At 37.9% G+C, this 23,238-nt stretch overlaps 2 protein-coding genes across 5 annotated transcripts; one reads left to right on the top strand and one right to left on the bottom strand.

The window, feature by feature from the left end:
• Positions 1–1,237: 1,237 nt before the first annotated feature.
• Positions 1,238–17,194, bottom strand: arcn1a (archain 1a). Of its 4 annotated transcripts, none has more exons than XM_062989109.1 (12): positions 16,971–17,194; positions 16,525–16,680; positions 16,110–16,239; positions 8,657–8,920; positions 8,211–8,390; positions 7,673–7,872; positions 6,788–6,952; positions 6,326–6,491; positions 5,425–5,572; positions 5,203–5,311; positions 4,856–5,060; positions 1,238–4,191 (listed from the first exon to the last, which is right to left on the bottom strand). In XM_062989109.1, exons 4-12 carry the CDS (start codon positions 8,852–8,854, stop codon positions 4,102–4,104), a joined length of 1,461 nt encoding a protein of 486 aa, XP_062845179.1. In that variant the 5' UTR covers positions 8,855–8,920; positions 16,110–16,239; positions 16,525–16,680; positions 16,971–17,194; the 3' UTR covers positions 1,238–4,101. The 4 variants fall into 4 exon arrangements, with proteins under 4 accessions (XP_062845179.1, XP_062845181.1, XP_062845180.1 ...); XM_062989111.1 differs by having other exon boundaries at positions 16,595–16,680; XM_062989110.1 differs by having other exon boundaries at positions 16,525–16,655.
• On the top strand, positions 12,775–21,784 carry hmbsa (hydroxymethylbilane synthase a). The gene is made up of 14 exons (XM_062989112.1): positions 12,775–12,948; positions 14,823–14,876; positions 16,177–16,249; positions 16,741–16,790; positions 17,032–17,087; positions 17,670–17,747; positions 17,842–17,919; positions 18,105–18,180; positions 18,354–18,467; positions 18,790–18,828; positions 19,785–19,904; positions 20,103–20,156; positions 20,295–20,381; positions 21,334–21,784. The coding sequence occupies exons 1-14, from the start codon at positions 12,922–12,924 to the stop codon at positions 21,502–21,504; spliced, it is 1,077 nt and encodes a 358-aa protein (XP_062845182.1). The 5' UTR covers positions 12,775–12,921; the 3' UTR covers positions 21,505–21,784.
• Positions 21,785–23,238: the final 1,454 nt, after the last annotated feature.

Here is a 23,238-nt window from a genome sequence, read left to right as displayed (position 1 = left end):
ACTGGGTGGTTCTTGTTGGAGGGCATATTGGCATTGCAAATCATTGTGAAGCTCTCAAGAAGCTGGACAAAAATATTCAATACATCTAAATGATCCAGTGTTCAACAAGCTCTTCAGAATCCAGTACAATCCTCAGAAAAGCAATAGAAATTAACTACACATTCTAGTAGCTTAAACTCTTTCATGTTCAAGACTGAACGTATTCCACTGGATGTGTCTGGCAGCTGAGATGAGGAAAAATACACAAACTGTATTCATTCATTCTAAACTGGGAAGAAAAAATGAGTCTTCAGACACATCCTTACCCTCCCATACTCCAAATAAGGGCATTTAAGATGCCCACTCAGATAATTCACAGGAAAAAAAATGCAATACCAGTCTTTTAAAGAACTGTAATTATTGCCCAAGCTGTGAGTGTCCCTTCTGGATAGCCAGCTTTATAAATAACCAACATGATTTTCATCCCTGATGGGGGTGGCAGTTTATGACGCCTCTTGAGTGATTTTATTTCCCAGAGGTTTGTGGTTTCGTTGCTTACTTCTCCAACTCATCTCACTTACTCATCAACATGTTCCTCCTTGCTGTTTGCTCATTTCCATCTTCTTATCATGCAGACATAATATCTTAAGTAAAACCAGACAGATTGGAATCTGTTTTTGAGTTTAGCACCAATCAGAGAATCGCTTTCCAGCTGGATTTTAAGATAATACATAGATCTTAGCCTGTCTACAATACATGCTGTACTTTTAGTATACAAAAAGTGTTCACAGTGAGGAATGCACCCAGATGTACTGCAATGTGTATTTTTACATTGAATTTATATCTACATATCTGTATACCAAATCATTTTCAAAAGATGATGGTGCTCCGTTAAACAATTCTTAGAATTATACTTTAACTTCTAGCACTTTTAAATATCATTTCAATGTTTTTTTTCTTTGGATAAATGTAAATTCGAATTGAATGTTTCTGTATATATTTCTGTAAGCTAATTTCTGCAAATTAATTCTGACTTAATTCTGGCTGCTGCCCTGAAGTGAACTGTTGACCTTTTAGGGTGCATTTTTGCCTTGCGCTCATTTACTTGTTTATTCACTCACACCTCTGGGTAATTTAGAAATGCCATTTCACTTCATACGTGTTTTGGGATAATGTAGAAGGAAACCAGAGTATCAGGAGAAGTACTGTCAGAATTTACAGAAGAAAAATACGTGGAAATAACATGCCAGACTCTTAACACATTCTCAAACCACTAGTGCGTACCTGCTACACCAGCATAACCCCTTTATTGAAGTTTCCACACTAATTACCCGTAAAATGTGGTCTCACTGTATTCCAGATAATAAAGACAGACAACCACATTCTACCTAAACTAAAAGAACACAAACAGAATGAAAGTAATAATCATCAAAGTTAAGAAGCATCAAAGTAAAAGGCTTTTGATCTAGGTCTTTTTAAACACTTTAATCATTTCTTTAATACGTATACACTGGAATGTTACTCATCATTACCCTATTCATTATTTTACAGTTATAAAAAATCAGATTGATCTTTCCACTTCCCACCTGCACTACGATTCCAACAAAACAGACAAGACAAAGAAAAGCAAAACTTGAGCGTACTTCTTTTTCCCTTTTCAAGCTATGGTGAGACTCCAGGCATTACTGGAGAGGGAGAGAAAGAGAGAGCGAGAGACTGGAAAATCTCAGTGTTTGTACTGTACAAGTGTATGGCATGATTAGTGATAAGGCTCCCTGCTCATAGGTTCAATGAAGAATCAAAGTTTAAAATTTTGCATGAATTCCATACTGTCATTTAGCAAGGTTAGTTCATTCAGTGTCTCATGCAGGCTTCTTTAGTTTTACAATACAAAGGCCAACAAATTTCTAGAAGGCCAGGCTAGAAACTACGGTCTCTACCATTGTAGACTGCTGCACCACCCTGGCTCACACAAAAATATGTTTTGGATAAAATGTCCAATATTTGTCAGCCCTGTAGATTTAGCACAAAACTCCAGAAGCAAACATGGAATCACAAACATGTCTTGGCCGTCTACATACGGTATAATTCCTGGTTTATGCTTCCTTTCAAACAGCCTTCTGAAACAGGTTTGGATCGCTTAGTGGGTGCTAGAGATGAGCAGTGCCTCAGTGGTTGGCCAGTAAATATTTGACTGGGTTTGATATAAATGTATAAATCATGCAAAATATGGAACTAAATAGTATGCCAAATTAGTACATTATCAATGATGTGTACTATGTTTTAGTATGCAGTTTAGGACACAGCCTGTGGTTTGAGGAGATGCTGATAGAGATACTACATTCTTTGATATTATAGTTCTTTTTCTAATTAGCTTAAAAAGATTTACATAAACTACTGCATCATCTGGGACATCATTTTATCACATGTATAGTTTAATCTACCAGGTAGTGTATTTCTCGCAAGAGGCACATCTTGTTTATTTATATATATATTTTTTAATTTTCTGTGATGTTTCTGATAGTTTGTAAGTATAGATTTCTCATCATCCAACAGCGCTAAAATGGTGTGATTTTAACTCACACACCTGCATAAACAAGATGTAAGTGCACCAAGATCTATAACCCCACCCTCCTACTAAAGCCGTATTTATTGGACAGCAAATTAAACTCTACAAATCAAACCAGACCCCACAATATTTAAATATTGTCTCAGATGGCCTTCTTGTGAAGCACAAACCAGGCTTGAAAGGGAAACTAAGTACATCGAATTTTCACCAAGTATTTATTTAATGAGCAAATTAAGCCGTTTCTAATTGCAGTTAAATAACAAAAGGACAAAATGCACTCATAAACGGTCTGCAATCAAAAGATCAAACGTTTACTTTTCTGGGTCAAAAAGAACTGAAATTTTCTTACAATAATAAAGAGGCTTAAGAGACTTTGCTCAAGCTTTGCCATATTAGAGCTGCTGCCTCTGTTTCCTTCTTGGTATTTCTCAAGAACACTTTAGAGCTAACATTAATTCACAAACCATGAACAGAACTACAGGCATTAATGTCCCCTGCAGTTTTTATTACCAGTAAACATGACCCCAGATGACTTCAAAAGACCAGGACTTTTGTATTGCACTTTCTACACAAACACAAAAATCTGTGTTTGTTCATGTCACAAGCTAAAAGCACAATTGCCAAGCTGAATGAAGCTCAAAACACATTTCGACTGACATTTGAAACCATTTAAACCCTGTACAGTGACTTCAAGAACCGATAGGAATGCCATGACATGCCACAGGCTAAAATAAATGCATGAAAACAGTGAAGACAATGCAGACCAAGCAGAGAGAAAAGAGCAGACAAAGATACAAGCTTGGACTTGCAGCAGGCCACGTCATACCAGACAAGATACAAATACACAGACAAAATATATGTGGAAAAAATCTCAAACCCAGACACGTATAATGAGGTCCGTTTGATAACACATGGTCCTGCCGATGCAAGAAAGAAGCAGATATATCAATAGTGACAATTTCAGTCAATGGCTGTTAACAGAAATGACAGAAGTCCATGAGTGCAGAACAGTGAACAGATTTAAATGGCCTTTATGAAGAATCCCAGACAAAGGTGAAAGATGAACCTTCAAAAAAAAATGCAAAAACTAAACAAATCTGGCTAACATTCCCTTTAATGCCAAGTTAAACCTTCTTCAAACTCCATTGTCTATACAAGTGATTAAAGTAATAGTAGGTTGGTATAAACTATTCAACCCCTCTCCTCTAGAATGGTAAAATTGCCCCTCTGTGCTGACCTGCTATCAAACAACTGTCATCTGGAGTAAAATGAATTATTTGTCTGTAGCGTTCTACTTTATCTCAAATCTTCATAAGATTATTCACGTTTTTAAAAAGATATAAATACAGCCTTCGCTGCCAGCCGTGGTCGAAAGGGCCTTTTTATGTTTTAGAGGGGAAAAAGTTCAAGTCCTGTTTAAGTACTGCTGAACACAAAAAGGTTAGTAACAACCTTTTCATGCTCTATTTCTCTCTCTAGCTTGTACGATGTTTATATTCCATCAGTCCACCAATCTGATTTTTCTTTCAAGTTTATGTTGGCGGGTTTCCTTTTTACAGTATCTCGTACTTGTCGACCACAAAGGACGTTTCTGTTGAGAACCGTGCCGGACTGTTGCCATCCACGTGAGAGACTTTAGTGACCTGCAAGAGGAAAAAGTAAAAGATGTCAATTATCTGAAAATTAATGAGGTTCTAGTCTGTGTTAATGATTTAAGGCCTCACGCACAGTAACATTTCCTGTCTATAACAAAACACAAATAATTTAACAGCAAGCTGAGGATTTGCAAGTATCTGGGCCATGATTTAAAGTAATTTACACAATTTACAACCTGTTGTGATAAGGCAGTAATGTGCAATGGGGTCGATATAAAATGTTTTCATACCTTGTACTTTACTGCACTATAAAAACACACTGTTTTTACAAATTATGTAAAAGCCAGTATTGTGTACTTACAACAATGTTGTTTGGAATTAGGTATACCAGCTGGCACAAGCAGCCCCCGCCCCATTATAATTTACAAATATTCATGTTGGTTAGACTCAGCCAATGTATATCCATTATAACTGAAACATGTCTAAAAAATATACCTCTAAGTTAAACCATACTAGATTTCACCTACATCTCAGATCTGTACAAAACACGGTCATATTCTAAAGAGTAACTAGCCTTGGTTTCTAATCTTAACGCACGGATCAGTCTGAAAGCATGTTCCTTAAATGCTTAAGAATGTAGTAATCTTACTGACTTAAAGGCCAAAAATCTCAACTGGTCTCCACTAATTCTTTTTACTTTTTCTTTCTTTACCTGAATGTCACAGTAGTTGCTCTTAGAAACGAAGGAGACGTTGACGGGAAAGAAGTCATTGGGTTGACCGGTTACACTGAATTCCAGACTACCAGTCTTGTTCTTCACATCCACCATGGGCAGACACCATTCCAAAACATTCCGCCTGCTGTCATGCCGGTACTCTCCGTCCAGGTCGCCAATTACTGGGGCACCCACGCCCGATCTGCAAATAAAAAATTGATTATTAATACATATCTTTAACAATTATGGCAAATACAAACATAACCGAGAATCTTCCTGGCATTTGTTAAATAAACAATTTGTTAAGCAAGACGTAGAAGATTATACACATTAGGTAGACTTACGGTATGGGGATTGAGATAACAACATCATTGAGCTCCAACGATTCCTCCTGCAGTTCATACTCAATGTTAACATCACAGCCAGATCCGCTTTCTGAGGGCCAGCAGTTTACTGCAGAGAAACAGAGATAAGAAATAAAATCAACATGCTTTGCAGTATAACACTAAAAAGTCAGCCAAACCTTTAAATCAAACCAAGCATAAAGACAAAAGTGCAACACTCACTTGTGAGAGGTATGAGGGACTCGTCTGTGGTCTGAAGTCTCCACTTTAGCACCCCCACGTCATTGTTCAGGGGGAACGACTTCTCTGGATTCTTTAGGCCAATTAGTGACTCGGCTGTGAAGAGCTTCTTGTCCACATTGGGATGGGTCTATGGGAGGGAATTGAATTTTATTGATTTAGTGAAGGTTACTTTTGTCCCAGTCTCACCCAACCAGACGTATCTCTCATGAGATAGTCAATTAGTATTTTATAAACCTCATAAAGATGGAGTTCAAAGTAACAATGGCAGATAAAGCCACTTCATAAAAAAGAGAATGAAATGCTAATACTTGACGTGTTTACTTTAGTTCAATTACAGACACACAACCTTTATTTTCTAATCTAGTCATATCCAATTGTTGATTGTGAATCCGCTCCAAAACATGTCTAATCTAAGGCTGCTTCTTAACACTGGCGAGTGTTGGGTTCCCACACAGAGCCTAAAAATCTACTAAGCTCTATGTGATTACCCCCCACTCGTGCAGCCACCCAGATATCACAGCAGCAGCGGGAAGAGACCCTGTCCCAACTTTCCTCAAACACACCCAATTGTGTTTGCATGGAAACCCGGTCAGGTCGGTGGCTCTGCTGATATTCGAACGCGTGTGTTAGTGTTTCGGACGGCTGGGTTTGGCTGTGTCTATGCTATTTAAAATCTGTTTATAAATATGTTAAGAAGCAGTGATCAAAAACGTGCCTCCTAAAGTAAACATCTGGCAGCATCTACACTCTGTTTATCCACTTATTTCATAATGGATTTCCTAATGTTACCTATTTTTGTCGGAAAAATACATTCAGAATGACAGTAAGTCTGTTATAACAAAAATAAACGATAAAATACAGGCATGCTTTTGAAACCCACCTGCAGCTGAAGACCCCTCTTATCATCGTTGTTAATAAGCAATCGAATTCGCCCATTCTTTTCATCAGACACTCGGAGAGTGACTATGCCCAGCACCTCCATGTTCTGCAACCCTCCATCACGACCACATGTTAGTGTGATCTTCTCCTCTATCCGTAAGTGCACACTGCAAAGAAAATATGGCACAAAAATTACAGCTTCATTAGAATGACCTTACATTAGAATACATTATCAGAATTCTACTATTAATACCTATATTGATTTTCAAAGCCACAAATCCACAGTTTCACCATCAGTAAATATGTTATGTCATTTCAGCTATAACCTAGCTGCTTGTGCAAAAAGCTGTAGATTTCCCAGTGAACTAGTATCAGACAACATGCTCTTAACTATTAGAGTGCAAGCAACTCTGTACTATTAGCCTTCGTATATGTAGAGCAGACTGTGTGGCACACCGTGTACCTTTCAGTGTTGACTGGAGCAGGCAAAGATTTGGAGGCCTCAGAATGTTTTTTGCCAGTGCTGGGCAGGATAATGTTCTCCCCCTCTGACTTAAGTTTGTCAACAAAGTCATCCACCTCCTTTCCTCTGGCCCCCAGTTTAAGGGCTTTGCTGGGCCCGCTTGACCTGTAAAAACAGACAGTGTAAGAATTATTTGGACGATAAAGCTTTAGGTGTTACAAGAAAAAAAACAGGACAGCATCAGTATTAGTGTGAACGTTTTTACAGCCCTGAAAAGGTGTCTAGAGTCTAGTTTGAATCGCAACTAGTATGGCAGTGGGACCTGGGGAACTTAGAGCTTTTACAGGTGCTCCTCTTTTACATTATTTTAATCCCAATTCAATGTGTTTTTATAAACACATTTGGAGCATGTAGTGTGGTCAAATAATCAAAGCATCCAGTTACAAAGATGCATAGGGCTCTAGAGCAGGGTTTTATTTTTTTTAAATGGGTCGCAGACAAAATTAATAATAATTAAATAAAGAAATTTAAACAGACATTCGTTAAAAAAGAACATAAACGACAGACATAAAAAAGAACTTGTACACGAACGCCCCCTTGTGGAGGCTTTACATTACACCTTGTAAACCACAATGGGGACGAATTGCCACCATTTTTATTAATTAAGTATATTTCGTTTTGTGTTTTGTTTTGTTAAATTTGAGGAGTTGTCTGGGTCGCGGCAGAAATCAGGTACAAAATGTGGGTCGCCTAAAAAAACCCTACTAGAGGTCATTACTTCACCAGACTACAATCTTCAGTAGCTGTGTCATTCTGATCAGGGTCACTGCGGGTCTAGAGCCATAAATTTGTGTATATGTATGTATGTAATGTTCATGGGTGTACCCGATGGGCACTGGGGTAGGTTTAGGTTTCTCTGGTTCACTGAGTGTGTCTGTAATAATGGTCATGCTGCTGCTACTGCTGCTGCTGTTGCCGAAGCCACCAAAACCCGGCGATTTCTTTCCGCGCTCTGCATCCCGACGTGCCTGCTGCAGCTCCTTTGCCTTTCGCCTCATTTCTGCCTTCGCCTCACGCTCCTGGGTCTGAGGAGAGACCAAGTGAAAGATTTTTTTTATTATGAAAATAAAATGTGATTAAATGACTAAACATCTTATTGCTGCCTTTTAATGGCAGTGCATTGGAAATTGAAAGGAGAAAAACAACTATCTGCAGCTTAGTACATTAAACCAGAATATAAATAAGTGTTAAATAAGCTGATGAAGCACAGAAAATTATTCAAGAACAGCACAGATGTGGATATTCAGGCCTGGCTGATTGCTCTGCTTTGCAGCTATGCTTAGTGCTTAAATAGACAGAATCAGCAGATTGCACACGTCAGCATTTCTTAAAGTGGCACTTTTCATCTCCACCAGTCTCTCACCTCTCTGACGGCACGGAAAACCTTCTCCTCGTGTGAGTCCATTTCAGTAAAGGTCCTGATCTGAGCCAGATTGACGTTCTCTCTGTAACCGAGGGCAACGATTTCATCGAAAGCAAAGATGAGGTCGAAGCAGTGCTCTGAAATCTCGCTTTCCTCCAGCACACGACAGTACTCAGGAATCTGTACATCACATCATGTCACATTATTTCAAATACATCTAGGATATTGTATTAACCAATTTAAAACAGTACTGAATAACATTGTGTGTAAGAAAGCATCTCCACCTTTAGCAAAATTTAAACATACACAATTTGAAAATTATCCATGTTCTCCTGCTATTTCATAAAAAACAAGGAAACCATAAAAGAGAACTATCTTTAAAAGAGCACCATCAGCTATCACTGGGTAAAAACTGAGCTGCTTTAATTAATTGTCGTGACACATACCACACGTGAGAAAAGACGGAGGGTTTCAAGATCCTCCAGTATGTTGCTGTTCTTGGTGGTAACCAGCACCATGTAGAGCTTCTCCAGAGGCTGGTAGACATAGCGCACACTTTCTGTCTCCACAAATGTGTGCTGCTTGCCTGTGTTCATAAGCTTAGGGAAGGCAGCAAGCAGGCCCTCCACACGTGTCCGTGTCATCTCCACAAACTGCCGCGATACTAGAGCTTTCCCAGCCTTGGTGCACACTGCGGCAGCCAACAGCACCTGCAAACACAACCAATTTTATAAAGTGCATAATGAACAGTATTCACAATAACAGTTTTTTCAGCAGTACTGTTTTCACAGATTCACGTTTTTGTGTTTTTAATTAAAAATAATACTTCAACCACAGTCCAATATACTAATCACAGCAGAGCCCCCAATCAGCCGGGGGCTGGATGGGGAATAACCTTGTTAATGCTGCCATCAACAGTCCAAACAGTCACTCCCTCGTTATACAGATGTGAAGTCCAGTGCTGCCTGGACTGCTTTTTAGGCAGACCATTAACATTCTAGTTTGTGTTTTTAAACAGACAAGTACAATGAGAACAGCATACAAAAGCAAGAGCACACAAAAAAACAGTTTGGAGACATGGAGAGAACTGCAATGTCCTTGACAATAACTGTGTGTGCTCGACATTTTGTAATCTAAATTGAACTGTATTAACAATTGTTACAGCTTATAATGAAAAGTTCTGTATTTTCTTTCTAACCATATGTCCACAATCTTGATTCTATGTAGCTGCAACAATTCTTCAAATTATTTGAATATGATTTTACCTTATAGGAAAGGTTTAAAATTAAGTAATTAAGTAAAATGTCCTTTAAATACTGTTATTGGATCTAGATGCATATTATTGGATCTAGAATGCAAATGATTCTTATTGGGAAGCACTGTTTTGAGGTTTTTAAATGAATTGAAGTTCTTAAAAATAGTAAACATGTTGAAATGATGGCACAATGTGTTCCTTTAGAAGATACTGTTACATGGTGAACTGTAGCTAATACGTCGTAAAATGTTTTTGTGATTTTGTTCTGTTACCACCTGTACCCTTTCCTTTAAACATGTGTCTGTTAGGCAAACTGACTTATTCGAAACTGCTATTTGCACAAGTATGAGTGTTTTCATCACTAGCACATGTTTAATTTTAGGATTGAATGCAAGTGAAATAGTCAAGCTTAAGTTAAGCCTGTTTTATAATTCTGTTCAAAAGTAAAAAAAAAAAAAAAAAAAACCACCTCTGGATAGTTAGAAGGTCACTTCATATGGGGAAGTGATTAAAGTGGGAATCTCAAATCAGAAAAGTCATACTAAAAACCTGACCATAAGTGTTCAAAATCTAAAAAAAGCCAGCTGGAAAACAGACAGCGTCCTAAATAGCATATTAAATTAGTCCTAATTTAAAGCATTTTAAATTTGTTCTTATTAGTATTAGACACACTTCTAGGAAACCACAATGAAGCCGATACAAATAAATAACTGATATTAAAGATCTCTTTCACCTGCAATCAGTTGCTAAAAATGTTAGATTTGTTGTATCACTGTTTTGTTCAATGGCAGCGAATGATAAAAGCAACCAAGATTATTTTTTCCTAAGTTTACTATTCCCATTTTTATTAATGCAATGATTAAAGATTAGGATTAAATTATAAAATCTTAATCGTGTCCATTGATAAGACATTTGGCATTAAACTGGACGCATAAAGCTGTCAGCAATAAACTGGCTAAGCAGATGTTGGCTATCTGCGTGGCTGTAAAATGATTTTCCATCGTCTGTTTGTTAAAACACTGGTGCAGCAGACAAGCAAAATACAAAATTCTACCTAATTTAACAAAAATAATGTCGGTATCGCGCACAGATGTTCTAGTTAGCTAAGCACTTGACAGTGATGTGTCCGCGATTCATTTCCACCCGTTTTTGGACAAACCCCGCCCCCACCGGCTACACTTCAAATACAGAAGCGCAAAAGGCGTGGTTTGTCGGAATATGGGTGGGCTTAAAACTATTAGCTGACTGGCTTAGCTATCTAGCTATGTTGACATTTATAACACACCTTGTGATCTTTTATCCTTGTTAACAAAACGAAACAAAACCAATCCCAGCGACACATTAACTATCATTTCAAGTCTCTATATTCAATCAATCTTATCAAATGAATTCAACGAAGCGTAAAACAGTTTGCATAATATCTTGCTATCCACTTTTAGCTGCTAGATTAGCATTAGCCTGGTGAAAAACCAGAATTCGTCGCTGAATTAATTTGTAAATGAAAGCACAAATAAAATAAACTTACCATTTTCAGTGTCTTATTTTAACTTTTTGTTTCCGACAACAGTTGCCTCTTTTAAATAACACGGCCGTAGTGACAAATAAAAAAGGTATTGATGTGAGTTCTGCAGGTCCGCGGCTCAATATGGCAGAAGCGCTGCTAAGCCACGTCTCCAACCGGAAGAAGCCGGTCAGAAAGGTAAAAAACTCAGCGCCCATCCCAAATTACCTGATGTTGTAAACGAAGTGCACTAGATACAGTGTACGGCTCTGTTTCTATAACCCTTCATAGTGCACGCTGATGAAGAGTAGTGCGTTATTTGAAACGCAGCCAGTGTTGAATATGTGGAAGATTCAGCATCAGCAGAGAGTCGCTCGGCAACTTATTAAACAGTACACGTTCACCAGTGGGCGTCCCAGTTTACACAGTATAACTACAGTACCAACTGGAAAGATTCAACCACCTCATTTTAGAAGCTGTTAGCGTGATGTGTATAAAATTAAATGAAAATATACAGCAAGAAGTCTCAGTAATCAAAGAAAGAATATTGATTGATGCATACAAGCAAGTTTTGCTAACATAAGTAAACAACTTAAAGTTGAAATAACAAAACATCTATCTATCTATCTATCTATCTATCTATCTATCTATCTATCTATCTATCTATCTATCTATCTATCTATCTATCTATCTATCTATCTATCTATCTATCTATCTATCTATCTATCTATCTATCTATCTATCTATCTATCTATCTATCTATCTATCTATCTATCTATCTATCTATCTATCTATCTATCTATCTATCTATCTATCTATCTATCTATCCCATCTGGAGACTGAGAAGGCCACTCCAAGATTTTCCAGAACTGTTTCCTTAATCAAGCTTTGGTTAACTTGTAAGTGTGCTTGGGATTATTATGTCATGCTGGAGAATCCAATTTTCACAACGTGCATTTTCTCCACAGAAGGCAGAACATTCCTCCTCAAAATGCCTTGGTATTTTTGTGAATCCAGTATGCTAGTCACGTGGTCAAAATGAAAAGCATCCCCACATCATCAATTATCCATCTCCATGCTTAAGTGTAGGGAGTATTCTTTTGGTCTTAGGCCTCGCCTTTCTTGCACCAGACACACTGCTGATCCATACGGCCAAACAGTTTCAGTATAGATGATTTCTGGTCAAGAGTGGCATTTGTAGGGGAGTCTGGCAATTAGGTCCTTGATTGTTAAGTGATCTTCTTATGGTTGTCACTGACCTATTTTTACAGTAATTGTGTAAGTCTTTTGCAGTAACACAAGGTTTTTCTTCTTGTTGTCCTGATAAGAGACTAAGGCCTCTGGATGAAAATTAGGTTTTTCCCATGGCCAGGCAGACTTGCTGCTGTGCTCTTCACTTGGCAATACTCCCAAAAGTGTCTCTAGAAATGTTCAAGGTCAATGTCACATTTTTGGGTGGTGTTTACATAATAGATCACAGCTGAAGCAAGTTGTGATTTGTTTTAAGATCAGCAGTATGGGGGTCAAAAATTGTGATGCTTTAATAATTACAAAATTATTTTCTTTATTTGTTGTATGATTTAACTGATAAAGTAAAATCTAATCATGCAGAAAGGTTTTGAGAGTTATAAATCCCTATTATCTTAGCTTTAATATTTAATATTTCCAGTTTTAATACACACCCACACACGCACAGACTGTAACTGAATGACTGCTAAATAGTCCTCATTAAAATGCGCAGTCGAATGCGCAACTTCTGGCGCCGATATGATGTTCTAAAACAGCCCTAACTCAAAGTCCAGCAGAGGGAAGTCTGGTGACGAGGTCATGAGTGCTGATACTGTCAGTTAAACATGTTGAAAATGACTTTTTCTTCGCATAAATGATTAGAGTTTGTTAAACGACAGATATAAGACAGGTATTTTTATAGTTTGACGTGTTTTTCGGCGAAGAAAATGTCTGAAGAAACTAATTCTACTGAAGTAAGTAAACTTTTACCGCTTGAGGCGTATTATGAGTTTTGATTGGTCGTCCGGAATGTCAATCAAAACTTAAGCGGCGTTCTATTGGTTGGTTTTGTCTGTGGAGCAAATAAAGGCAGGTGAAAAAGTAAACCGAAAACGTGGTTAAAGCAAATATAATTTTATCTGTGTTGTAAATGTTGTAGTTTTGTTTTTTCGCATTTTATTATGAGTCTGAATACTTTAAGTAGTCGACTTGTATAACAAATCCCTATGTTTGCAAGATTACTGTGTAAACTGTGACATCTAAGCTGATTGTAAATAACTGGAGGTTTTAACCTTTGACACACATTCAGGCTCTGGACTAAAATCCCACCAGCATTTCATTCATTCATTCATTCATTCCTTCATTCATTACCTGACCCTACTTACAACAGCATATCCAGTAAACACACAACGTTGTGTTTTGATGTTGGGAATAGGTTAAAAGCAACATCACATTCACAAGTAATGAAGGTGTGACATTGTGTTTACTTCATATCACTTTGTGGAGAAAAGTTGCAGCTCGGTATTCTGTGGTTTGCTGTCAGTCAAACTTTTTTTAAACAATCCATATTTTGTTCATGATTTTTACCCTGATCCAGACAGCACAAACAGTGCATCAAAACAAAACACAAAACAAAATATACCTAATTAATAAAAATGGTGACAATGTGGTCCAACTGTGGTTTACAAGGTGTACCGTAAATAATCCACATGGGGCGTACGTGGGCAAGTTAATTTCATGTTTATGTGCCTGTTTTTAATTATTTACTTGTTAGACATTTAAATACTCTCTGAGTCTATGAGGGCTTTGACATGTTATTTCCAAGTATGCATGTTTTATTTTGTGTACTGGGCAACACAGTGGCTCAGTGGGTAGCACTGTCGCCTTACAGCAAGAAGGTCCTGGGTTCGATCCTCAGGTGGGGCGGTCCGGGTCCTTTCTGTGTGGAGTTTGCATGTTCTCCCTGTGTCTGCGTGGGTTTACTCCGGGTGCTCCGGTTTCCTCCCACAGTCCAAAAACATGCAAGTGAGGTGAATTGGAGACACTGAATTGTCCATGACTGTGTTCGATATGAACTTGTGCTGATTAACTGATGAATCTTGTGTAATGAGTAACTAACGTTTCTGTCATGGATGTAACCAAAAGTATAAAGTGTAGTTAAAATCCTAACACACAAACAAACAAACTTTGTGTACTCTGCTACATAATGTAGATTGGCATCTCTACATTGCCTCTAGATGTGAGTAAATGACTAAATAGGTGAGTGTTTTATAACCTGGCAATTTTATTAGCATCCTGTTTTGAGTCTATTTCTGCCTTGTGTTCAGTGTTTCTGAAGGGCTCTGGACACACCATGTCCCTGAGCATGATGAAGCAGTTATTGAAGATGAAAAAAATGAACAAACAAACTATTTTATTCCACATATAGTGCCCTTGCATTTGATATTCAGCCTATATGTCGGTTCTTGGTTTAAAGTGAACTGCAGTGAACAAAAGCTGGGTTGTAAAAGTGTGAGAGATTTTTACGTATCTAATGCTACACACATTCAGCCCATTTAACAGTGAGCTAGATGGTGGTTAGATTATCAGCATTAGCCAGAAGACAAATGGGTGTGTGTGGACAGGCCCTGGAAGAAAAGACACCATTCTTTACAAGTTCATTCATTAGTTGAGCCTTGGCAGCAGGGGCACTTCATCTCGGACAGTCTTAACATTTTAACAAGTTACCAGCAGATAAAATGGAAGGGCCATACAAGTACACACGAGTGAGTTTAAAGACTTTACAGTTTTGTTGTCTGGTGCTAATCGTGGACAGACTGAGAATTTTAACTTGACTTTTGCTTTCCAGGAAGGAAATGGAAAAGTCACTCGGATTATTCGCATGGGGACCAGGAAGAGCCAGGTCAGTACATGATTTTTATATACATTTTATTTATTTAATTTGTTTAGGTTTTATTTAATATGAATATATGGTTATCTTAATAGTCCTAAAATATATGTACTGTATAAATTAATAAAATAAATAATAATAACGTATAATAAAAACAAAGATGTAGAATTTATGTTTCATAACACTGATAGTGCTTAGCAAAAGTTATTCACCATGATGGTCCAAAATGTATTAAATAAGCAGTTAACTTAATTGTGTTAGGGAGTGGGGTGGATAAGTGGGTGTGTCACTCAAGGTGCCAGGATCAGATAAGTACAAGTACTCATTTGTCTCTACACTGATCACAGTGACCAGATCTATGTTATCGTTAACAACAGCTTCAGGTTCAGGGCATTTCCAGACTTTTTTAGGGCTTAGGGGGCTAGAAAGGGTTTCATGGTTTACAAACCCAAAGTTATAGCATTGACAATGTACCCACCATGCATAGTTTATTGAAATGCAGCTATGTATGTACATTTTATACAAAATGTACCCACATACTTTTACAAACACATTTGTGTGTTTATTTATCCTAGTTAGAGAGCTAAATTCCTGCCATGCAAATCTTATTCAATGAAACCTAGTAATTGAATATATTTTGAATTTCTACAGTAGCGCATATAAAGACACCTGCCACACCAGCAGGCATTATTCTAGCAGTCATGTAACCAATAATGTGGTTACATGTGCACACGAAACACTTCTTTGTTCCAAGATGTTTGACTGCTGTGTGTTCCAAATCACAGAGTGGTGTTAATGATTATGTTTTATTGAAAAACACTACAGTTGCAAAGACTGTGCGCGCTGTGTGCATCTTTGTAATGGACTTTGTTGTTTGAGCCAAACAGATCCCTAATCACAACCCCACAGATCTTTGGAATGAATTGGAGTGTTAAACATGAGCCAGGCCTTCCTATCCAACATTACTGCCAGACCTCACACATGCTGTTTAGACTGAACGGGTGAAAACTCCCACAGACAACCAATGTCTTGTGGAAACCCCTCCCAGATGAGTTAGGGCTGTTTTAGCCTCAGTCTTCATATCGATGCCCACAGTTTTGGAATGGGATGTTGCGCCAAGCTTATAGTCACACGTCCACATACTTCTGGCTGTATAGTGTATATTTGACTGTATGTAGGTAAAGTATCTTAGGCCAGTCCACCGTAGTCCATATAAATGTGTAGTCTGTATTTTGTGCATGATACCCAGTTAGTTTACTGCGCAGAGGCTGTGTTGATTCTTGTTTTAATTTTGGAAGTGTTGATGTTACAGTTGGCTCGTATCCAGACTGACAGTGTGGCAGAGATGCTGAAGAAGCTTTATCCAGACCTGCAGCTGGAGATAGGTATGAGATGATGAGTTATATCAGTTACTAATTTTCATTGTAAATGATGAAGCAAAAGCTAAAGACCTAAACCTAACAACACAGTGTGTTCTGATTCTTTCTTCACTTTGTTTTTCCTCTTCCTCCTTTAATTCTGCTTTTTTTCTTGCTTTCTGATCTTTTGACATCAGTAAATGTGATCTAGAATGAGAAGTTCTCAGAGAACTTCCTGCATTCACAGTTATATTTTTATACATGTTTTCCAGTTTCTTTTCTTTGTCTAAGATAATTCTTACATCATTCTCCGCTCTTGTCTCTTTTTCTTTTCTCTTGTCTTGTCCTCACTCTTTTCTCAGCAATACTTACAGACAGTTGAGTTATTGTGTTTTCAGGGCTGTGTAATCCACACCACTTCACTCCTCGTCTCCTGTTGAGACGAATCCTGATCAGTGCTGAAGTCAGAAATGCACACAATTACATTTTTGTTAAATGTTTTCTTATGTGTGTTACAGTTGCCATGTCAACAATCGGAGACAAAATCCTGGACACAGCATTGTCTAAGGTAAAGTACAAGACTACACACAATCATCTAAAAAAGCTAAATGAGCTGTACTAGATGACAAAAGGTTATGTGGACCCTGACCATGAGCTATTTGGACTTCTCCTCAACCCACCTTCCTCACTTTTGTGGGAAGGCTGTGCCGATTCTGTTAAAAGAGCGTATGTGAACTCAGACACTTACGTTGGTTAAAGGAAGTCCTGGTTCACAACATGTTTTAATTCAAAGCATCTTGCTGTTACAGATTGGAGAGAAGAGCCTGTTCACCAAAGAGCTGGAAAACGCCCTCGACAGAAACGAGTAAGTCCTTGTCCTAACCATGTCCATACAGACGCCCTATAGCAGAATATTTAAGATTTTCTTTCTTTTCTTTGTTTTACTTTGAACGTTTCTTTTGGATCAATATTTTTTAAGCAAGTGGTGGCATCTTGTGTACAAGCATTGCTATAGCAACAGGGTACACGTCTTTATACAAAACAATATGCAGAGTTGGTGTCCTGGGTGCTCAAATTCCTTCTAGATTTCAGTGTTTAAGAGAGTAAATGTTTATTTTCCTGTGATGAATTGGTTCCTGTTGGGGTTAAACCTTTTGCGCATTGTTTCCAGGTGGTGTCAGACCCACTGTGACCCTGACCAGAAAAGAAGTACAAATAAATAAAATGAATGAACATCATTTCTGTAGAGAGTCTAGTGCAGCTAGATCAGTAAGCTCATTATTACCAGTGTGAGTTTGCACAGTTAAATGCTTACATTGATGGGCTTGTAAGAAAAGGGTGTGGCTAAAATAGCCAAATTTACTAATTCCAAGTGGTAATCACACACTTATCTCTGTAGTGCATCATGATGCTGATTGAGATGTTATTTGTTTCTTTTCAACACCAGGGTGGACCTTGTGGTGCATTCTTTAAAAGACCTGCCTACCTCACTGCCCTCTGGGTTCACCATCGGCGCTGTTCTTAAGTACGTTATTGAACTTCCCTAACACAAAACAGTCAAAGTCAGCTTTTAAATACAGCTGCACGTATGAATTTTGTTGTTTGAATTTGAATTTCAGACGTGAAAATCCTCATGATGCTGTGGTGCTTCATCCGAAAAATGCTGGACTCACACTCAACAGCCTACCAGAAAAGAGGTGGAATCTTTATGAATTAATTTTTGAGATTAATAAGACTTAGCTTATATTTTCAGATTGCACCCACATTGACATTTTTAGCATTCATTAGAAAATGAGTTGCTGGTCTGTTTATGGCTGAGGACCATTTTCCCAAAATAAAGTGAACAGAGCACTCACGAGCTGTGACCTTGGTACTCTTTCAGTGTGATTGGCACAAGCTCCCTCCGCCGAGCAGCCCAACTAAAGAAGAGGTTCCCTCAGCTGGAATTTGAAAACATTGTATCCTTTTGCATGCGTGTGTGTGTGTGTGTGTGTGTGTGTGTGTGTGTGTGTGTGTGTGTGTGTGTGTGTGTGTGTGTGTGTGTGTGAAGTTGTTTCTTGTATCGCAGCATGCAACAGCGACGTAGTTTTGTTAGTTTCTCAGACTGTTAACCTTAACTGGGCTGAATTAGAGAGGAAACCTGAACACTCGTCTGAAGAAGCTGGATGAGAAAGATGACTATGATGCCATAATTCTGGCTGCAGCTGGTCTTAAGCGCATGGGCTGGGAGAACCGGATCAGTCAGGTATTTCAATCACACAAATATACCTGAATTATTGCCCTACTTGGTATAATGGGTAAGCACTTGGGTAAAAATTAATTCTATATAACTTCCAAAGTCAAGTACATACATCTGAACTAAAAAAAGAGAAAAATGTAAAAAGGAACATGTTTAAGTTTACTTAAATGTTTAGGAATCCTGATGAATACACACGTGATGAGAAATTGTTGACCTTTATAAATATGATGATGGATTTAAAAAAGTTACATGTCTTGTGTCAAGTGTGTATTATCACTATTATTCCAGTTACTGTAGATTGAGTGTTGATTACCCTGGTCACTTCTAGGTCCTGGGTCCTGAAGACTGCATGTATGCTGTAGGCCAGGTGAGTGGCTAAAAATGACAAACCATTAAAACTTTTTTTTTTTTCATAACATTTACTTCAAAACAACTCCCACACTATGTTACTGTTTCAGATTGGGAGGTACATTTAAAGCATGATTAGTTTTGTTGCTCCATTTAAGTATGAAAAGATACGATCTTGATTGTTGTTTTTTTTAATGGTTTGCCCTGCAAGGAAACACCTGTCAACATGTGTGTCGACGGTTGCTGAACAGTGCGTAACACTTCTTTGGTGTTTGGATCTTAACAGATCTTGGTGAAGGGTATAAACACACTGCAGCTGAGAGAGACACCTCAATTAGATTAAAATTTAAAACTTAAAAAAACTGACATGGGGTAAAATGTAAAAATTGCAACTTATGTACAGTCAGGTTTTGTAAAACATATTTTGAAAGACACAATTTTTATTTATTGTTTAAGGACCAAGTTATCCAACATCTGTAATACACTTGCAAACCCAATTTCCTAAAAGATAAAAAAGTAAGAATACAGGTCAAACAATTTGCAAATTATTGCTAGTCAAAGTAGAAAACAAGACATTCGACACTGAAATACTGAAACTTCGTTGTTTTTAAAAAAAATATATACTTCAGACCTTTTTCTCTTTGTCCCGTTGAACCATTATTTTAAAGGTGGGCGTTCTGCACTTGGGTGACACAGTAGTCGGAACAGTTGTAACTCACGAGGTCGAATCTCAGCAGAGCCACAACCTGGTGCAAACACAACTGGCCGTGTTTGAGTGAGGGCAGGTCGGACAGGGTTTCTTCACGCTGCTGCTACGATATGTGCTTTCCGGGACTGGTGCGGGGACTTGTGCTGGTTGTGGGGGTTGGGTGCTTGGGAAAATCACATGGAGACTAAGATTTCTGTCCAAACTGCAAAGTCTTCTTTATTGTAAGTAACATCTTACTTGCCGTTAAAACTTACTACATTTAACAGGGAGCGCTGGCTGTGGAGGTGAGGGCAAAAGACCGGGACATTCTAAAAATGGTGTCTGCTCTACACCACCAGGATACTGTACTGTGCTGCATTGCTGAGAGAGCCTTCCTCAGGCAGCTGGTTAGTCTTCTTTATTCTGAATAACAGTATATCTGTATCCTAGGAGTGTAACATACATAGATGCATACTGGTACACTTTTGCACAGGAATGTTGACTTAAACTGTGTGTTTTTTTATACTGGCAAATAACTCCTGAGCACTGTTAAATAGCTAAATGGAATTTTTATTTTCCATTTTTTTACTCCACTCTGTATTTAGGAAGGAGGCTGCAGTGTACCTGTTGCTGTCTACACAGAAATTAAGAGCTCAGTGGTAAATAAAAACACTTTTAAATATTTATATAACTGTCATAACCTTTCAACTTGCTTTAGGTTCAGTGCATTGACCTGACTGTGTGCAGCTGTTTTTTGCATGTGCATCCGTGTGGGGTAAACTTTTTTTTTGTTGCAGCTCTATTTGACAGGTGCAGTTTACAGTCTGGATGGTGCTGAGTGCCTGAAGGACACCATACAGACGAACATTCAGTTTGATGATGTGGTAGGTGTTCAAACACACTCGTTTTTCTCTTTCAGACTTTGTAAGCCATCAGTTCAAGTCAGTAAAGGTTTTCAATAGAAATGCTTGTTGGTTTCAAACCCAGTGCAGACTACACGGCTTTAAAGAGCATTGCTGTACAGTTAGTGCACTATACATGTGTTTAGTTGCTTTGTAAACATGCACCCTACCTATGTGATTTGCCATGGTTACTTTGAAAACTTACGGTCGTGCATGCTACACCTTTCAAAAACTCAAATAGCAACAGTGCAAACTCCACAGCTCTGTCATTTTGTAATCACAGGGTAATGTGTACTACATGATCTGTCACAGATGAGTGGTCTCGCACTACATTGTTTATTGTCAGCACTGTGCATCTACTCAGAAATCCATTTTTTTCCTATTTTAATCAACTGGTCAGGGTTGCGGTAGGTTCAGATCCATTAGCCTAAACAGAGTGTTCAGATATACCCAATCCTATGTAGATGCCCGCCCAGCCAATAGCACTGCTGACATTTTAACCTGGATCTCCTGCTGTGGTGAACTAGCATAATACAATGAAAACAGTAAACACATTTTTGTACTGTTTAACAAATATGCCAAACAATGCAAATCGTATGCATAATTTTACCAAACGTATGCATAACATATGCATTTTACAGTCCAATTATCAGCTAGTTTTTATGCTTTAAATGTGAAATGGACTGCTTTTATTCTAGTTCCTTTATTATAAGTTAGTTAATGCTGAAAGAGACTAAATACAGAGTAATAAAGAGCATTCTGCTTTATAAAAGTATACTGATGTAGTGCGTCCAACGCTAGCACATCTAAAGTTCATTGTTCCAGTGTTTTTTTTTTACCATGTGTCTAAGAGCATTTCTTGAGACCCTTTATGGCCTTTCAGAAAAAGTGCAACTGATTCCAAGCTGCTTACAATTCTTGTTTTATATTTCAGGTGCGTGACGGCACAGAAGAGCAAGTTCATGTCGGAGTCACAGCAAACACCATATCACTAACAGCCCTGGATGCTGCAGAAAAGCTGGGAGTGGATCTTGCCAATTTCCTGCTTAGTAAAGGAGCCAAAGACATCCTCACCACAGCCAGGCAGCTTAATGACGCTCAGTAAAGTTGTTCAGCTACTGCAGAGTGCAGGCAGCTTATTCACACTATAGCCTCTGTGGTGCCAGTCATCTTCAACATAATAAGTCTAGACAAGTTTATTGTTGATTGTGCCTTAAATTCAGGGTCCACAAGTATGCACACACTGCCACATTTGAACATCACACACACAAATCATAGATATACACAGAACTTTAGGTTAAAGTGAAAATCATAGACAAATAAATGATATTTAACTGGATTTATATGCTGCTGTTACCAATGTGATTACAACATGTTGTCTTTAATCACTGAAAATGTTGTGTCATTATTTTTACTACTTTGAACATTTTAATTTTCGTCCATTCTACGCAAAATACAGATGCTGATGATATTAGGAAATCAGTTATTAGTATGCTGTTTATATTAAGGGATATAATAAGGGAATCAAAATGCTTGTATTGCACTGTTTAGTCATACAACTTAAAAATCAGGCATAATTACAGCACAGTTCCTTCTGTAAAATACTCTCCATCAACAGAAGTACTTGGTTCTAGAATATTTTAGTGACTTTAAGGCTAAATACTTTAGTTAATACACTGCCAGTCCATTTTAATGTTTGATCATAAAAATACACTATGACCTTAGCCCTATGATCCAACAGGCGGCCTTGCTAATTAGTTAAAATGCTAAACTCTGCAGTCCCGGGGTGCCTCTGCATTTGCAGGACACTGGATAGCTTTTGTTTTAAAACTTGTCCAGCTAAAATTATAAATAATAAATGGTGAATGGCCTGAATATATAACCCCTTCAAGACATGATGCATGAAACACTGGGACATTGCTGTATTTGTTAGCTCTGTTAGCCTTTCACATATGCCAGCCAATACAAAGCCAAATTTGCACGTTACATTTTCATTTCAATAACTATTTCCGGAATCAGTTCTGTACTGTTTAGTGGGTAAACATGACTGTAAATATTCCTGGTTTGGGTCAGGTGCATTCTGAGACTTCTTATTGTGATTATACAATCTTTAACACATTATAGACTAGTGTGCTACCTCATCTAGCAAGTGGCACAGCTAGCTGCTAAGAAACAGGTTAGCATTGTATACTTTTTGTTTAGCATTAAATATAAATTTAGAACATTGAGCTTTAAATAAAAGCCACTTAAGCCAATTAAGTTTATTATTTTAAGTGACAAATGTGTCACAATAAAACATGTTGGTCTACTGGTTGGTCAAAAAGTCTCAATTGATGTTCCAGTTCATTCCTCTGTTGGTACAAAGTTGGAAGCTTATAATCTCATTTATAGAACTGATTTATTAAATAAAATGTATTAGAAAATTAGAAGGGGTGTCCCTAAATATTGGGTACAGTGAAATATTGTTTCAAAGTTAAAATATAAAACGCCATAAATTATCCGTTAGCAACCAGTCAGTTTCTGAGCAACTAGCGACGAAACACATTCAAACTGGTTTGAGCTGGTTTCTCTAGTCTCCCAGTTTTACCTGCATCCAAAACCATTAAACAAGAGCAGCCAGGACTGGGTAACGTGGTGGTGGCTGTTTCGTGCAATGAAGTGTGTAGAATAAAGCTTATTAAAGGCTTATTGCTTTTATAAAACGGCGGTCAACATAAAATACAATAAAATACAACAATATTCCATTTATAAAACAAAACAGTTTGATTTGCTGTGTATGTGGGTGGAGGTGTACTTTCAAAGTCTCCAATAACTCCAGAAACAGTCGCTAGATGGGTCT

The sequence above is a fragment of the Trichomycterus rosablanca genome, chromosome 26 (assembly GCF_030014385.1).
Source record: "Trichomycterus rosablanca isolate fTriRos1 chromosome 26, fTriRos1.hap1, whole genome shotgun sequence".
Taxonomy (NCBI): domain Eukaryota; kingdom Metazoa; phylum Chordata; class Actinopteri; order Siluriformes; family Trichomycteridae; genus Trichomycterus; species Trichomycterus rosablanca.
The sequence above is the reverse complement of the archived record's forward strand: the minus strand, read 5'-3'. Positions and strand labels throughout refer to the sequence as shown.

What these genes read in the sequence shown, in the direction of transcription:
- hmbsa (XM_062989112.1), top strand. Translation starts at nt 12,922, where the DNA reads ATGTCTGAAGAAACTAATTCTACTGAA. An exon ending in AGCTGGAATTTGAAAACATT is followed by an intron (nt 18,181 to 18,353) that starts GTATCCTTTTGC and finishes GGGCTGAATTAG; the next exon opens with AGAGGAAACCTGAACACTCG. An exon ending in ACATTCAGTTTGATGATGTG is followed by an intron (nt 20,382 to 21,333) that starts GTAGGTGTTCAA and finishes TTTATATTTCAG; the next exon opens with GTGCGTGACGGCACAGAAGA.
- arcn1a (XM_062989108.1), bottom strand. An exon ending in CCTACCCCAGTGCCCATCGG is followed by an intron (nt 6,953 to 7,672) that starts GTACACCCATGA and finishes CTGTTTTTACAG; the next exon opens with GTCAAGCGGGCCCAGCAAAG. An exon ending in GCAACTACTGTGACATTCAG is followed by an intron (nt 4,192 to 4,855) that starts GTAAAGAAAGAA and finishes TTCCTCTTGCAG; the next exon opens with GTCACTAAAGTCTCTCACGT.